Genomic DNA, 15,768 nt, shown 5'->3' on the forward strand with positions numbered 1-15,768 from the left:
TTTAAGTTAGCAAATTTGCGCTAGTCTTTATCGTTGGTAGATGAAGTTCAAGTACTTCTGCTACTCTGCGGACCCTACCACAAAAGCTGCACACTCCTCAGTGGGGGCCCTGGTGGAGGGGTTCACCTCTATATCAGGGGAATTATGTAGGCCACTGGCCATCTGTAAATCTAAATAAAGACCAGAATCAGTGTTTTGAGAAGGGAGTAATTCCTTGTCAATATCTTCTAGCCTACTGTAATACTGGCGTTGAGGAAGAGACTGGTGTTCTTCCAAAATTGGGGGCTACGCTTTGATAATTACTTAATAGGAAAGAAGTTAAGTGCAGGCCGATGTAGGCTCAGTAGTGTTAGTGGATGGAGGCAACAAGGCTTCTGGCACAGGAGTAGAGGCTTGGGCAGGTGCCAGAAGGGGCTGGGTGTAGGGTCGCCGCCGTCATTCAGTGCCGGGGCAGGCCCCACGGGCAAAACTCAGACTAATAGCCCCTGCAGTTCAAGGGGGCTTTAAGATGTTCCAGATGGAGACAAGATCATCTGGAAAAGTTGCAGCATGGCCTCCCTGAAGGCCTTTACCGGCTGTGAAGTCAACAGTGATCTGGTGGACTTAGTGTGCTGCAGCAAGTCTTGGAGCAAGCTCTGAATCAAATGAAAGGTTTAGAGTCAAGTTCTTCAAACACCAGCGGCACAACTTTCTTGCAGAGCAGGACAAGCAGGAAAGCAGAGGAGTCCTGCTTGAACTTCTTAGGTTTATGGCGAGGCTTGTCTCGCTAATTCATCTTAGACTTACACAAAGACAATAACCTGCGAGTCCAGGACCTAGAGCGAGAGCGGGTCCGCGATTTGGAGCAGGTCTGAGCATAACCTGCCACTTTACATGTTCTCCGTGATGTAGGGTTTTGCCTCCCGCTCTCTGATTGCATTTAGGTGCATACGGGAGCATTTGTCACAGAATTTAGAGTAGTGCTTAGAACTTTGATCCCATAGGCAGACAATATATGGATCTATAACAGGCATCTACTTACGGCAGTTGCATAACAGTTTGAAGCCACTGTTCTGCAGGGGAGACTTTACCCTAGCAAACAATCTGAGAAAACGATTTTGGAACTAGTGAAACACTGATAAAAGTTAGGAATTGGGTCCCTTACACTCATCAAAAGGTATGGAAAAAACGGAGCTGACATTAGCGTGCAGAGGTGAAGCCCATATTGTACTACCAGCAATAACGTCAGTGAATGGGGTAAAGTAGCTGCACAGTTAAATGGTGTCACCCAACGGTGCGCTGGACCAAGCACTGTGATAAATTCCTGTTCCTGTCTGGAGATGTGGGTGGGGAGAGGAATCCCATCAGAAAAGAAAGTCAATACGTGAGTTCTGATGAATAAACAGAAAGTTCTCTCCTTTTCCATTGAACGTTAGTTAACCAATGCCCTAAGTCTGTTAAGATCAGAACAGAAGGTAGAGGCATTGTAGAGGCGCGGAGACAGCACAGGTGCAAGCTCAACCGTGGAGCCTGGCCTTGAGTGTTGACTCTCCCTCGTCTCGTCGGATGACTTTGGCAAATGGGATGAAGCCTGCTAACGCCTGAGGAAAGACAGCTGAATTGTTAAGGATAACGAAACCTATCATGTACAGCACAATAAGAAGCATTGCGGTGGTTCGTCAATCCTCTAACAGATCGGGTATTCCCTTCACAGCTCAACACTTTTACAGAGAAAGAAATTATTATTTTACATTTAACGGATCATTGCCTCCAAGTAGAAGGCAATACCACAAAGCTTGTCATCAATCATACAGACTTTACATTGTGTGCCTAACCAATAAAAGGATGCTGCCAGACCAGATGTGCACATTTTTATAAAGAATGAAAAAAGGATGGCCATTGGATGACTTATTAGCAGCTTGTTCGAATGACAGCCCCATCACTGTATGAATGTATATTTCTTTACAGTTCCATTAGAACATTTTTATGTAGTAGGTGTATTACTATCAGCGCTATTGGTTAGGATTTTATCACTCTCTGATAGAACAGAAGGTTCTGACAGGAATCCAACATTCAGTCTGTGATGTAACCACATGCTTCTGTAGAAATTGCTTCACTTACTCAGGTATCATGCTAGCTAGGTGTTGTTCAGTTCAAGCAGCTGCACATGTATAGCTTGACGCTGGCAAGCTGCTAGCATGTTGCACTCTATAAGATCCCATACAAACCAAACTTTAAATTGCCTTCTGATCCCAACTACTGATCACAGGACAATACATGTTCTGAACAGTGTCCTGGTACGGAATGTTATATTACCGGATATATGGCAAGAAACTATGACCCTCATCCCCAATAATGTCAATGAAATGTGAACAGGTCAAAGTAGAGGTTCACAAGGAGATGTTAAGGGTAATGTAATATTACAAACATACTTTTTGTCAAATATTCACATTATTTGATCCATGACGAATTAGAGCAACAAAACTTTAGGAGCTTTTTCCAACAATATTTATTGTACAGTGGACAATAACTAATATAATTGGCCAGCTGACAACTGATAAGGACCAGTACAATTAGTTACACACTACATTCATCGCAACTGAATGGCAGCTCCTAACTCCACATGAAAGTTCTAATGTTTGCTATAGGCAAAAGCTTGCTCTAGGTACAGATTTATTGTAAACCAAAAAAGAAACCCGACATGCAGGTAAAAAGATGATTACGGTTTCAAAACTAAAACATCTTAAACTGTACACCAACATGGCTATACTAATCATCAGCATATTCTTAAAGGTAAAGGGACTAACTAAACCCTATGAAAATGCTGCATTCTTCATTATATTAAATTAATGCCTTTACGTATAAATGCTGCAGTTCATAGGCCCCCCACAGAACTCTTTTCCATTAGTTTTCCTCACCTGAAGGTATTGGATCTGATACTTCATCATGTTCCCCCTTGCTGTCAGCCTCCAGTTGTTTCTCAGTTGATATTTCTGGCGACACTATCAAACTGGGGTTCGGTGCAAAGATAGCAGATGTGACAACTGCATTATGTGCTAAAACAGAATAAAGAATCGATTTATGTATTCATAACCAACAATTACATTTTGTAAATCTATGGAATAAAACCTCAGTTTTGTGATCTAAATCGGAACTTCATATTATTAGCACAGGTACAGTAAAAAGCATGCGAGCATTAATTTAGAATAAAAGAAAAACGAAAATAATTCATAAAGCAATACATTTTATTAATTTAGAATGCACTTTAGTACACATATGAAAAATAAACTCTGTAGTCCGAAAGGATTTTACTATATTACCAACGAAAAGTAACTGATCTTGGCGAAAGTTCAGGAAACCGTGCTTTTCCAAACATGGCGGAACACACATTGGTAATGCCAATAGGCCTGACAAATAAATGAAGGTGCCTCTGCAAGCCAGAATGGATTTAGGCATTCGCTAGGACATCATGCATACATTGGTACACCTGCATCCATGACACTATCAGTCTGCAGACTTAGAAATGTAAAAAAAGAAAATATAGGGCATCAGTCCTTTTCCACCTATGCACCCATGATCTGGAACAACATCCCCGAATCCATCAGTACCACCCCAATGCTGCTCGAATTTAGGAAATAATTAAAGGTGCGCTTCTTGAAAGAATACTACATCACAGTGCATTAAAAGTCCACTCTCCAGCTATCCTACCACTTATTGACTTTATGCTGGATTCCCAGGTGTCACACTGGATCTGGAAAGTTTTCGTCAGCAGTACCCCTGCACGTCGGTAGGTGGTGTGTCGTGCGGCTCCGCGTCAGTCGTTGGCGTTGTGTTCGCAGAGATGACATTGCGGGCGTTACTTGGATGACACCCACGCGTGCTGACGTCAGTTCTGTACACGACTTTCCGCACCAGGAACGCAGAGCCATGCAAGAAACTGACCAATGGTGTATTGAAACTAGGGCCCAGAAAGGGATGACCCTAACCCTAGAAATCAGTTCACAGAACAGGGAGGATGGGTGGGGCGGTAAGAAATCTATCACTACTAATGTTTCTTACAGATATAACGTTACCGAAGGTGAGTAACATGTTCATCTGAAAGAAACACACAGTGATAGATTCCTTATCTTACAATAGATACATCAGCAATACCAACCCCGGTGGTGGGTCTGCGAACCAAGACCACACCAGAAAGTCCCTGCGAACAGAACGGTCAAAGAAGCCGTCTCTCCGTACTTGGCTGTCCAGGCAGTAATGCATAGTAAACGTGTGCAGTAAGGCCCACGTGGCAGCCTGACAAATGTTTTGCAGGGGGACACCACGTCCCAATGCCATAGTGGCTGCATTTGCTCTAGTGGAATGAGCACACAGCCCCAACGGAGGTTCTTTTTTAGCCTAAGAGTAACAGGCTTTGATACATAAGACAACCCAGCAGTAAATAGTCCTCTTATGCACCGCCCGACCTTTGTTGGTGCCAAAGTAGCAGACAAAGAGTTGGTCATCCATCCGGAACTGCTGTGTGCGGTTGAGATAAAATGAAAGAGCACGCTTTGTGTCCCGACAGAGGAGCCTCTCTTCCTCTCTGGAAGGATGCAGAGGCAGAAAGAAGGTGGGCAAGGTAATAGTCTGCCCAACCTGAAAGGCCGTAAAAACGTTTGGCAAAAAGGAAGGACAGGGGCTAAGCACAACCTTGTCTGGATAGACCGACAGAAAAGGAGGCTTACAAGAAAGAGCCTGGAGCAAACTCACTCGCTTAGCAGAGGTGATAGCTACCAGGAAGGCAGTCTCAAGGTCAAGAGACGAAGAGGACAGTTATGAAGGGGCTCAAAAGGAGCACACATGAGATATGGAAGAACCAGATTCAAGTCCCACTGCAGCATCACGAACTGAATAGGAGTGAAAAGGTGGGTAATGCCTTTGAGAAATCTATTTACAACCGGGGACTCGAAAAGAGAAGACTGATCAGGGAGCCTGAGAAAGGCCGAAATGGCAGAAAGATAACCTTTGATGGTGCCCAGAGCAGAGTCCTCCTGGGCTAAAGAGAAAAGTCACAAAAAGACCTCAGAAAGAGGGGCAAAAAGGGGATCCACAGCCTTTGCTGTGCACCATGCCACAAATTTGATCCACCTGCAGGCTCATACCACCTTAGTGGAGGGACGCCTGGCTGCCAGAATGACATCACAAACTTCAGGATGCAAGTCGAAAGGAATCAACTGCAGCCGCTCTATCTCCACGCAAAGAGGTGGAGGCTGGACAGTTTCGGGTACTGGACCGTCCCCTGCTGCTGCGACAGAAGAGCCTCCTGAAGAGGTAGTCTGATAGGAGGATGGGTGCTTCTACTGAGTAGATCGGGATACCAAACTCTTCGAGCTCAGTCCCGGGCCACAAGAATGACTTGGGCCCGTCGCGCCTCATCTTCTTCAGGACTCTGGGTAGAAGTGGTATAGGCGGAAAGGCGTACAACAGACCGCAACTCCACTCGCGACTAAAAGCGTCGCAGAGCGAGTACCGCCTTGGAAATTCCAAAGCGCAGAACTGATGATATTGCGCGTTCTCCTCGGTGGCTAATAGATCTAACAAAGGATCTACCCACTGCTGAAAGAGACCTTGCGCCATGTCAGAGTGAAGACGCCATTCGTGATCCATCATGTACCTGCGGCTGAGTTCATCCGCCGTGGCATTCAGAGAATCTGCCAGGTGTTGAACCTACCAGGAAAATACCCTGATGTTCCAGCTATGTCCAGAGGTGCAGGGCCTCCTGACATAGGGTCCACAACCCCACCCCGCCTTGCTTGTTGCAGTACCACATGGCAGTGGTGTTGTCCATTAACACCTGCACTACTTTTCCCTGGACAGAGGGAAAGAATGCCTTCAGTGCAAGTCGGATCGCCCAAAGCTCCAGAAGGTTAATATGGAGCTTGGACTCCGCCGGAGACCAGAGGCCTCTGATCTCTGCCTCTCCCATGTGGCCGCCCCATCCCAGGAGTGGCGCATCCGTCACTACTGTGAACTCTGGTTGGGGTTGGGAGAGGGATCTGCCGTCGACCCAATGCCGGTCTGTTGTACAGTGCCCTCCGGAATCTGGACGTGATCGGACAGGTTCCCCTGATGATGTGCCCACTGCAACTTCAGGTCCCAGTGTAGAGCCTGCACATGCCACCAAGCATGATTGATCAGCACGATGCAGGAGGCCATGAGGCCCAGCAGCCTCAGGGTCACTCTGAACGAAACCTGGGATAAGAGCTGAAAGATCAGAATCAGAGCCCGAATATCCCGTACTCGCTGTTCGGGAGGATAGACCCGAAACTGCCCTGTGATCTTCTGAGAGGGAATCCGGTGCGACTTCAGCACATTGATGGAGAATCCTAGCAAATGCAGGAGGTCAGACGTAGTCTGGAGGTGGGAGATGACTGTCTGAAGCGAGCCCGCCTTCAACAACCAGTCGTCGAGATAGGGGAAGACTGAAACCCTGGATCTGCGCAGATGAGCTGCAACCACTGCCATCACTTTTGTGAACACCCGAGGCGCTGGTAAGGCCAAAAGGGAGCACGGTGAACTGAAAGTGCTCGTGGTCTACCGTGAACTGCGGGTAACGCCGGGGGGGGGGGGGGCTCGCAGGACTGGGATGTGGAACATATCACCATGCATGCCCAGCGCTACCATTCAGTCTTGTGGGTCGAGAGCAGACAAGACCTGAGCCAAAGTGAGCATCTTGAACTTGCGGAGGAAGCGAGTGACGTTCCGGAGATCTAAGATAGGACGCAGGCCCTTGTCCTTCTTCGGCACCAGAAAGTAGTGGGAATAGCAACCACAACCTACTTCTGCCGTCGGAACGCGCTTGATGGTCCCCTTGGCCAAGAGGGCAGCAACATCCTGCTGAAGAAGCACTAAGGGATCCTCCGACATGCGGTGGTTTTGAGGTGGCATGGCTGGAGGGGTAGTCTAGAAGGGGAGGGAGTAGCCCCTTCAGACTACTTCTAAAACCCACTTTTCCGATGTGATGGTGCGCCAGTGGGGAAGGTGATGGCGAAGCCTGGCCCCCACTGGCGTCTGATGGGCTTGAAAGCTTGGGCTAGGAAGGTTTGGAAGCAGTGGTGGCCGGGGTGGAGGTGGACTGACTCGCCCGGTGGGCCCTTGGTCCGCCACAGCAGAACCCGCATCACTGGAATTGCTAGGATGGTTGCTGCGCAGGCTTGTGGCTTTGTTGCGAATGCTGCGGGGTGCCCTTTCCGGTGTCATGAAAGGCGAGAAAAGCAGCAGGCGGAGGAGGGTGGACTGCGGAGAGTCACAAGGATTTTGCCGTAGCCCGTGAGTCCTTAAACTGCTCCAAAGAGTTGTCTGGTTTGTTACTGAAGAGGCGAAGGACATCAAAGGGTATGTTCAAAAGTGTGTTTTGGACATTCCCAGAGAATCCAGTTGTCCGCAACCAGACGTGGCGTAGAACCGCCACCGTCGTTGCTATCGATCTGCCCAGTGAGTCAGCGTTGTCTAGGCCACAACGAATCATGAACTTAGCTGTGTCTCTCCCCTCTGCAACAACCTGGGAGAGAGCTGTCCGGGCCTACTCCGGACACTGAGGCAGCACTTGTGCCACCGTATCCCACAGAGTGGGAATAACGGCCCAAGAAGCTTGCAGTGTTCACGGACCACAGCGCAGAACTGGCGTAAGAAAAAATCTTCTTTCCGAACTGATCCAGTTTCTTGGATTCCCTATCCGGTGGTGCGGCAGTGAAGGCAGTCGAGGAAACAGAGGCTTGGACAACCAAGCTCTCAGGGCTGGGGTGTTAGGAGAGGAAAATGGGATCACCCATAGCCAGGTGATGGCGTCGGGCCACGTTCCTATCCACAGGCCGGACCAAGTGCCCAAAAGAACTTCAGAAAGTGCTTCGTTGAAGGGAAGCAGCGGCTGAAGCACTTCCGTCAGGAGGTTAGTCCTGACAGCCACAGTAGGGAGCACGAGGTGGAGGGCATCAGCCGCCCTATGCAACACCTACCGACGTGCAGGGGTACTTCTGACGAAAACATTCCGGATCAAGTCTGACACCTTGGGGTAATTCTAAGGTGAGGAATCTATCACTATGTGTTTCTTTCAAATAGAACATGTTGCATACTTTTGGTAACACGTTTTCTGGTGGATACTCTATATGGCAACAGGTCCCTCACCTTGTGAACACCCCAGGCGCATTGCTTCAGTGCACAGGTAGGTTGGGTCCTGTGGCTCCAAGTCAACTTTGTCTCGTCCCAGTAAAGACATCAGAGCCACACATAAGCACCGCCCTGTACACGGACTTCATTTTCTTTCTCGACTCTGTCCACATTCTCAGACACTGAGCTCAGTAACTAATCAGATGCTACAGTGGTTAGGTCTCTAAATTGGGACCTTTTTATGTTTGTAAAAGAGACTATTCCAAAGAAAAGGGATCTGGGAGGACAGTGAGGAATCTGCATTAAGATGAAATATCTACCAGAAAGAGCCTTACCAATAGTAAGTAACTTGTTCTTCTCATGTATACTTCTAACTGCAGATTCCTCACCTAGTGATTAGATATCAAAACAGCACCTAAGTGGTGAGTCGGTGGGATGGTTCAAACCGAAAAGTCCTGCGGGATGGAACGGGCAAACCACCCATCCTGCCAGATCTGCCTAACTAAGCAATAGTGCTTTGTCGACATGTGAACTGACATCCATGTCACGGCCTGACAGATGTCTAAGACGGGTACTATGAGTGCTAAGGAAGTAGCAGCAGCCTTGGCTCTGGTCGAATGAGTCCTCTAACCTTCTGGAGGTTGCTTCTTGGCCAATGTGTAGCAAATCTTAATACAGAGGACTCTAATATTGTTCATTTCTGCACTGCCTTACCCTTCTTTGCCCTAGAGAATCCCAAGATGAGCTGAATGTTCACCCGATGGCCTTTGGTACAAACAATCTAAAATGTCAATGCTTTTTTGGGGTAAAGCGATGTAAGTTATAGCAATAAGAATGTTTTAAGAGTCAGTAGACACAAAGGACAGCTGTGCATCAGCTCAAAGGGTGTACACATGGAATGTAAAACCCATATTATTATCCCACTTCAAAATCACAAAAGGTCTAGGTGGGAACAGATGAACCATTCATTTAAGAAAACGGATCACAACTGATGATTCAAAGCAGGACGGGGGGACTGGCAAACACAAAAAGCACAAAAGGACAATCAATCTTTAACAGTAACCATGAAAGTCCTTGCCGGGCTAAAGACAGCGTAAAAATCAAAACATACAACAACTTCACTTGCAGTGGGTCTATATTGTGGGAACCAATCCATGCGACAAACTTATCCCAGTGTTGATGTAAAATGATTTTTTAGATGGAAGCCCGACCACTAGAATGACATCCACAACCACAGGAGGGAGTTCAAAAGCAGTAAACTGTCGTCGGTCAATCTCCACTCATGGAGGTGTAGAGGTTGCATGCCCGGGTGATGCGAGGACAACTGCTCATGCCTAGAAGTGCCAGATACCACACTCTCCTGGACCAAACCAGAGCCATTAGAAGGATTTGGGACCGGTATGCCTGATAATCTTCAGAACTTGGGGCAGGGAGGCAGAGGCAGGAAGCCATACAGGAGTCCTGAACTCTACTGTACGCGGAATGCATCTGAGGGTAAGCCTTTTTGGGAACACCAGCATGCATCTGTGTTTACATTGTGCTTTCTCAGAGGTGGCGAAGAGATCGAGCCAAGGTTCTCCCCACTGCTGAAAGACATCCTGTGCCACCTCTGGATGTAAATGCCATTTGTGATCCGTAATCTCATCAGCTCTGGTGTTTAAAGATCTCTCCAGGTGGTTTTTAATCACGGAAACTGCATGATGGCTCTGCCAGGTTTAGAGGTATAGAGATGCCTGGCAAATGACCTAAGATTTCACACGGTCCTGCTGAACCAGCCTCTCTTGGATGTCAGAAGTAAGGCTTTCAATGCCAAGCGAATGGCACAGAACTCCATCAATGAAATGAGGACTCCCCTGATCTCCACCTCTGCCAAGGTTAACTTCTCTATCCAAGCAGTGATGCATCTGTTGACACTGTCACCTCTGGGTGGGAAAAGGGCCTGCAACGCGTCCAACTTCATCCGATCTGCTACTACTGTAAGCCTTTTGCAGTGTCAGGCGAAACCTAGATGGAATCGGACAGGTTTCCAGGTGCTGAGGTCATGGAGACTTGAGATCTGGAGTAGATAACAAATAGGGTGCAGGAGGCCAAGAAGTCAGAGAGGCACTCTCACTGAGATCCTGATAAGAGGCTGAAACATTAGGATCATAGCCAGAATAGCATAGATTAATTGGTTCAGGCGAAAGGCTTGAAACTGCACCGTACCCAGAATGGCCATGATAAACAGGAGCCTCTGTGAAGGAGTCAGGTGTGACTTTGGCTTATTGACCAAGAACCCAAAAGATGTTAGGAGGTAAGCAGTCGCCTGGAGGTGGTCTGTGACTGACTGTTGTGAGCCCACCTACAACACCCAGTCGTCAAGGTAGGTGATGACTGGTATACCCAACCTGCTTTTGTGAGCAACCAAGGGGCTCTGATGACACAGATGGGGAGCATTGAAAGTTGAAAAGTCTCTTAGTCCACTTCGAACTGCAGGTAACATCTATGGCACTGCAGAAGAGATGTGAAAATAGATGTCCTGCAGTTCCAGCGAGCGCTACCACCCACTCTCTTTGATTTAGAACATACAGAACCTGGGCCAAAGTGAGCATCTTGAATTTGTCCTTTTCCAAAAAGAAGTAGAGGGTGCAAGTCAAATATATGAACGCAGCCTCTGTCCCTCTTCGGCACCAGCAAATAACAAGACTTATCATATCCAAACCGTATTTCTAATGCCAGAACTCTCTCCATTGCTCCTTTGTCCAGAAGAGCCCAGAGTTCCTTTCAGAGAATGTACAAATGGTAATACAAAAGCCACTCTGATGTGAGTTAGATATGCGGTGGTGGGTCTGACAGAAATGGTAAACCATATACTCTGCTACTCGTGGAGGTAATAATTTATCCTACAGGGTGGCCATGTGTTGCAATGGGTTTACCAAAGCAGCTTGGAAGTTAAAGTTGAAGCATGGGGATGTGGGGATTTGGGCAGGGTCTGTGCAGTATCCTGCCCCTGCTGGCCTAGGCATTGGCTGCTAAAGTCCCAGCCTCAATGTGATCCAGGTGAGCTTCAGAGGACCATGTCATTGTCTTTGAGGCACATCCCTTCCAAAATCTCAAAAGGGATGAAATTACTGGGAATACTGTTGCACGGATGCAGAAAGGCTTATGGAGCACACTGTGGCCCTGCTGTCCTTAGAGTGCTTCAGTGCAAAGTCTTCATGAGCTCCAAAGAGACAGGTGCTGTCAAATGGCATGTCCATTAGTGAAGCTTGGACGTCACCCGAGAAATATGTGTATCTCGTCCATGTGTGGTACCGAAACACTACACTGGCAGTCATTAGCATCTAGACGCCTCCTCAGATCCATGGGGCCTGAAGGTGTGCCAGAGGGAACCAGAACTGTGGGAAGTATGAGTAGCATGTTTCCTTTGAAAATCTCTATATGCTGAAATTGTGCAGATGGAGACAGAAATGCTGGGTGCAGCAAGGTAACTTGGCAATCTGTTCTTAGGAAGAGGATGGTGTTGTAGATAAAAAGGAACCTAGACATCTTTGTGATTTCAGAGGTCAAGAGAGGCAGGACAGGGAGGAATCCTGCTGTAACAGCTTGCTTTTTTTTTTTACTTACCTGAAGTCTCACAAGAACGAATTTGAGAGTGGGAGCAGGTTTATACCCTCGATTTCGATCGGGAGCTGGATGTAGGCACCTTCTGTCAGTGTTCCGCAACGCAGAGTTTGACCTGTCGATTCTCGGATCGCCTTAGAGTTCATTCAGACACAGGCCTTGATGTCTTGTGAGAACCGGTTCTGCGAAGGAGGCACTCTAGGTCCAATGCAGGCTCTGCCCAGTAATTCTGGCCAACCCTCGCCACTTCACAAACCTTGAAGCAGAAATCTGCTCAAACTAGAGTGTTTTCGAGAAGGGAATTCCCCCCTCTCACACATAGAAAAACAATTTAGGGCGTGTAAAACACATAGTCTGTAAATACACATCCACTAGTTTTAATCACACTCTCATCCCTTTTAATTCGTCCTGAAGAAAGCCAGCATACTCATAAGGCACTGGCTGAAACATGTTGACCAACAAAGGATGTAGGAGGTCGTAACTCGCCTCTAACATCCCACAGCCTTATTTTTAACCGCTGACAGTGGCCCAGGTATTAAAGTCTAATTCACCTTCGGGTACTGGGACCACGGCCAAGCCGTTTTAATCTCATTTATCATAACAGTCTTCACCGCACACTCAGTTACATACCTGCTCCGCTGCAATCAGGCGTCGAAGCACACCCGGGACACGTTAGGTGTCACTGGGTGGGCCCGATGATGAAGCATGCCACCAACTAGGTTGGTGGGTGAGGGCTTCATGAGCACACCCACAAGGTGCCACTAACCCCTGACAAAACATACTTGAGTCCTTTAACCAAAATTAATCATTTCTGGTACCACCCCCCCCCCCCTTCCTTAAGCTAGTCTTTTTTTGATTTATTTCCTTTCTGATATATGCCATAACACATTTCTTAGCTATGCAAACTTTTCTTTGTGTTATAAGTGTTTGCCAAAAAGTATTTTCTCAATCTGAACTAGTTTCTAGTTGATATACAAATTAAAATAGGCACTACATATATACGGTATAGTTTACTGTTTTTTGCTTTCAATTCAGAATTTTAAGAAAAGTAAGAGAACCCAGCAGTGATGGATCATGACTCACGAACCACTGAATAGAGATGACAACTCTATATCTTCAAAAGCAAACCAATGAATTTCAAACTGAATGGTGAGGAAGGTATACTAGTTACACTTCTTAGCAACATATTCAGAATCTGTCATTTTGGACCTGAGCTTATGGGATCAATAAGGTGTTAACTTCTGCCTACCCTTTCTGATGGACAGTAAACCTGATTAAAAAATTGAAAATCTTAATTATATATGTGAAGAAAATGATGGATCAACTAACAATGCTAATGCCAAAGGTTCTTAGGGGCTAGCTAGTGAATGCTGGAAGATAACAGTAACTCAAATATTAAACCTGCGCACTTTGCTCTCACTAGAAATATTTAAGCAAGGCTGAATACCACTGTCCTGACAAGAAGATGAGATCAGAGTTTCAAAACCAAAGACCTTGTTAAAACTAGAAAGGAAGGATATATCCAAATGAATGTCTTCAGAAAACAAAAGAACTTGCCTGTACTTTTATTTTTTATTTTATTTTATTACATTTGTAGAGCGCTAATCACCAAAAGGTCTCTAAGCGCTATGTCATAGAGCGGCCATCCGCGTTCCTTTGTGCCCCTGAAGCCTGACAATGAATCTAATGGACCTAATCAAATACCTCTAAAAACAGCATCGTCTTAAGCCTTTTCCTAAATGGAAACAGTCTATCTTCCTTGCGAATGTCATCTGGTAGCTTATTCCCAATCTGGGGGACACAGACTGAAAATGCTCTGCCACCAAAAGTAGCCATACTGACACGGGGCAGGCAAGGAGACTAGCCTGTGATGAACAAAGCTGACGGGCCGGTACATAAGGCTTCAAATGGTCCTTGATGTATTTAGGGGCTGCACCAAACAGGAATTTGTGTGCAATACACAAACCCTTAAAACTGATCCTTTGTTTAATAGGCAGCCAATGCAGTTGACGCAGCAAGGGAGTGGCATGTGCTCTGCGGGACAGTTTGAATATCAACCTGGCAGCGTCATTCATCACCACCTGGAGCTTCCTCAGAAGAGTGCCAGGCAGACCGATGTAGACTGCATTGCCATTTTATGCTAACCCTTCAAAGAATGAGGAGAAAATTCTTGGTTTTCTTATATAACACTCGCCCACCAGGGTTGCCTATTTGTCGCAAGCTTAATCATAGGGTTCCTCCTGTTACAGTGTGGAACGGGGCGTACTGTGACCTATGGATTACGCAGGAGCACTGAGTGGTGTAGTATGAATGATGAAAGGTAAATAGGAGTAGGAGGGGTTTTGGGTGGGAGGTTAAAAATACCTGCCTGATAGTTAAATAATACTATTTAATCAGTCCTACAGGTGGTATGGTTAAAAAATGGGGAGAGAGCTCAAAAGTATAGGTTATAAGGTACCTGCCCTTCTCGTGGTCTACATGCTTAAAAGCCAATCCCCATGGATTTACTTCAGGACCTCCTTGATTCTGCTCCTACAATGGTGCTGGAACAAAATGACAGCAGGCGCTCTGCATGCCAAGGAAAAGAAAGTGATTGCACCTACTTGGTTTTAATGGTAATCTGAATATACAATCATTAAAGGGTTATCCTGCCAAGAGTTGGCAGAACACAGAAATACGACATGCTCACATTTACTGACTAGACCTGTGTGTTGTATAAACTCATTCTATATACTTAAAAACATCACCCAGCGTGACCTCCTGTGACCTAGTATATGCCATTGGTTGAGGTGAGCTGACTAGACGTGTGCGCTGTATAAACTCATTCTATATACTTAAACACATCACCCCATTGTGACTTGTCTTGGGAGCTAGCATATGCCATTAGTTGAGGTGAGCACGTCTAACGAAGTGAACCCTCTGACATACTACATAAACCACAATGCACATAAAAATGAACACCGAGAAGGAGGATGAGTCCTGCTGGAATATCGTTCTTATCTTCCCCTCTCTTTTGAAATCATATGCAAATTGATTTCTACTTGTTTGCAAAAAGTGATAGGACATCTATTAATTGCAGAGGAAAAAAGATTACTTATTCAGTCTTAGGGTTATATTTCACCTTTTCTGGATTGCACTGATGCTTTACCTACCCCTTTCCTGTCCCCTGATCGCCAGCTAGATTCTAGCGCAAAAAGTTCTTTGAGTTTGTTCAGTGGGACATTCTTTGGGCAGTTTTAAGCAGATTTGCATTCCTTTTTTATGACTGTAGGAAACTGGATAATTAATTGGAAACAGTGACTACTCATTTCAAGGATTAATCACAAAACCGATCAGGGTAAAACCCTTAAAGTCACCAAATGTACTTGAGCTCAACCCCATGGTAGCTATGTGCAGAGCAGACAGTCTTAACTTTGAGCAATGTGTAAAGTTTTTATGCAGTACCAACACAATAATACAGTTGAAATGCAGCATAATAACAATCAGAAATTGAATTGGGAAAATAGAGAAAAATGTAATAAACAAAATTACATAAATCCAATGATGGACCAAGAAATGTAATTTTAAATTTTTTTAAAGCAGAAATAGCACAAAATGCTAACAATAGTCAAAGGTTGCAATAGACCAGGCATTGGTGTAATTTAACATTGACTGTGATGGAGAGTCGGTCGGATACACCAACAGGTTCATCCTGGTCAAAGATTTTATCTTCTGAGTTTAGTCCTGTATGCCCCAATACACCACAGGAGTACACATCTAAATCCTCTCAGAAGAGGCACTTAACACCTAGCGGGTGATAGGCAGAGGTTGAGTCCAGGGTCAAGTACCTCTTCATATCTTCCTCAGGTTCAGGAGTGTTCTGAAGTGGGTGCCTGGAGATACCACATTTATGCCTGGCACAAGCTTGTGGGTAGGAACCAGGGCCGGTAGTCGCGGGCATGAGGCATTTTCTTGGGAGGCTGGAATGGTGGGGGCCGGTTTTGTGAATGGGGGCCAGTTCTGCAGCAATATCGACCCCCCACTAACAAAAGCAGCAGTGCT

The 15,768-nt window shown here is 46.1% G+C and overlaps 1 protein-coding gene across 2 annotated transcripts in view; it reads right to left on the reverse strand.

Moving 5' to 3' along the window:
• WDR44 (WD repeat domain 44) overlaps nucleotides 1–15,768 on the reverse strand; it is a 593,855-nt gene that overhangs the window by 21,936 nt on the left and 556,151 nt on the right. For both annotated transcript variants that reach the window (XM_086918723.1, XM_086918724.1), the window contains exon 19: nucleotides 2,898–3,035. In XM_086918723.1, coding sequence (XP_086774849.1) covers nucleotides 2,898–3,035 — 138 coding nt within the window. The remainder of the gene's footprint in view (nucleotides 1–2,897; nucleotides 3,036–15,768) is intronic.

This window comes from Lissotriton vulgaris, chromosome 4_1, assembly GCF_964263255.1.
Source record: "Lissotriton vulgaris chromosome 4_1, aLisVul1.2, whole genome shotgun sequence".
NCBI classification, from domain to species: domain Eukaryota; kingdom Metazoa; phylum Chordata; class Amphibia; order Caudata; family Salamandridae; genus Lissotriton; species Lissotriton vulgaris.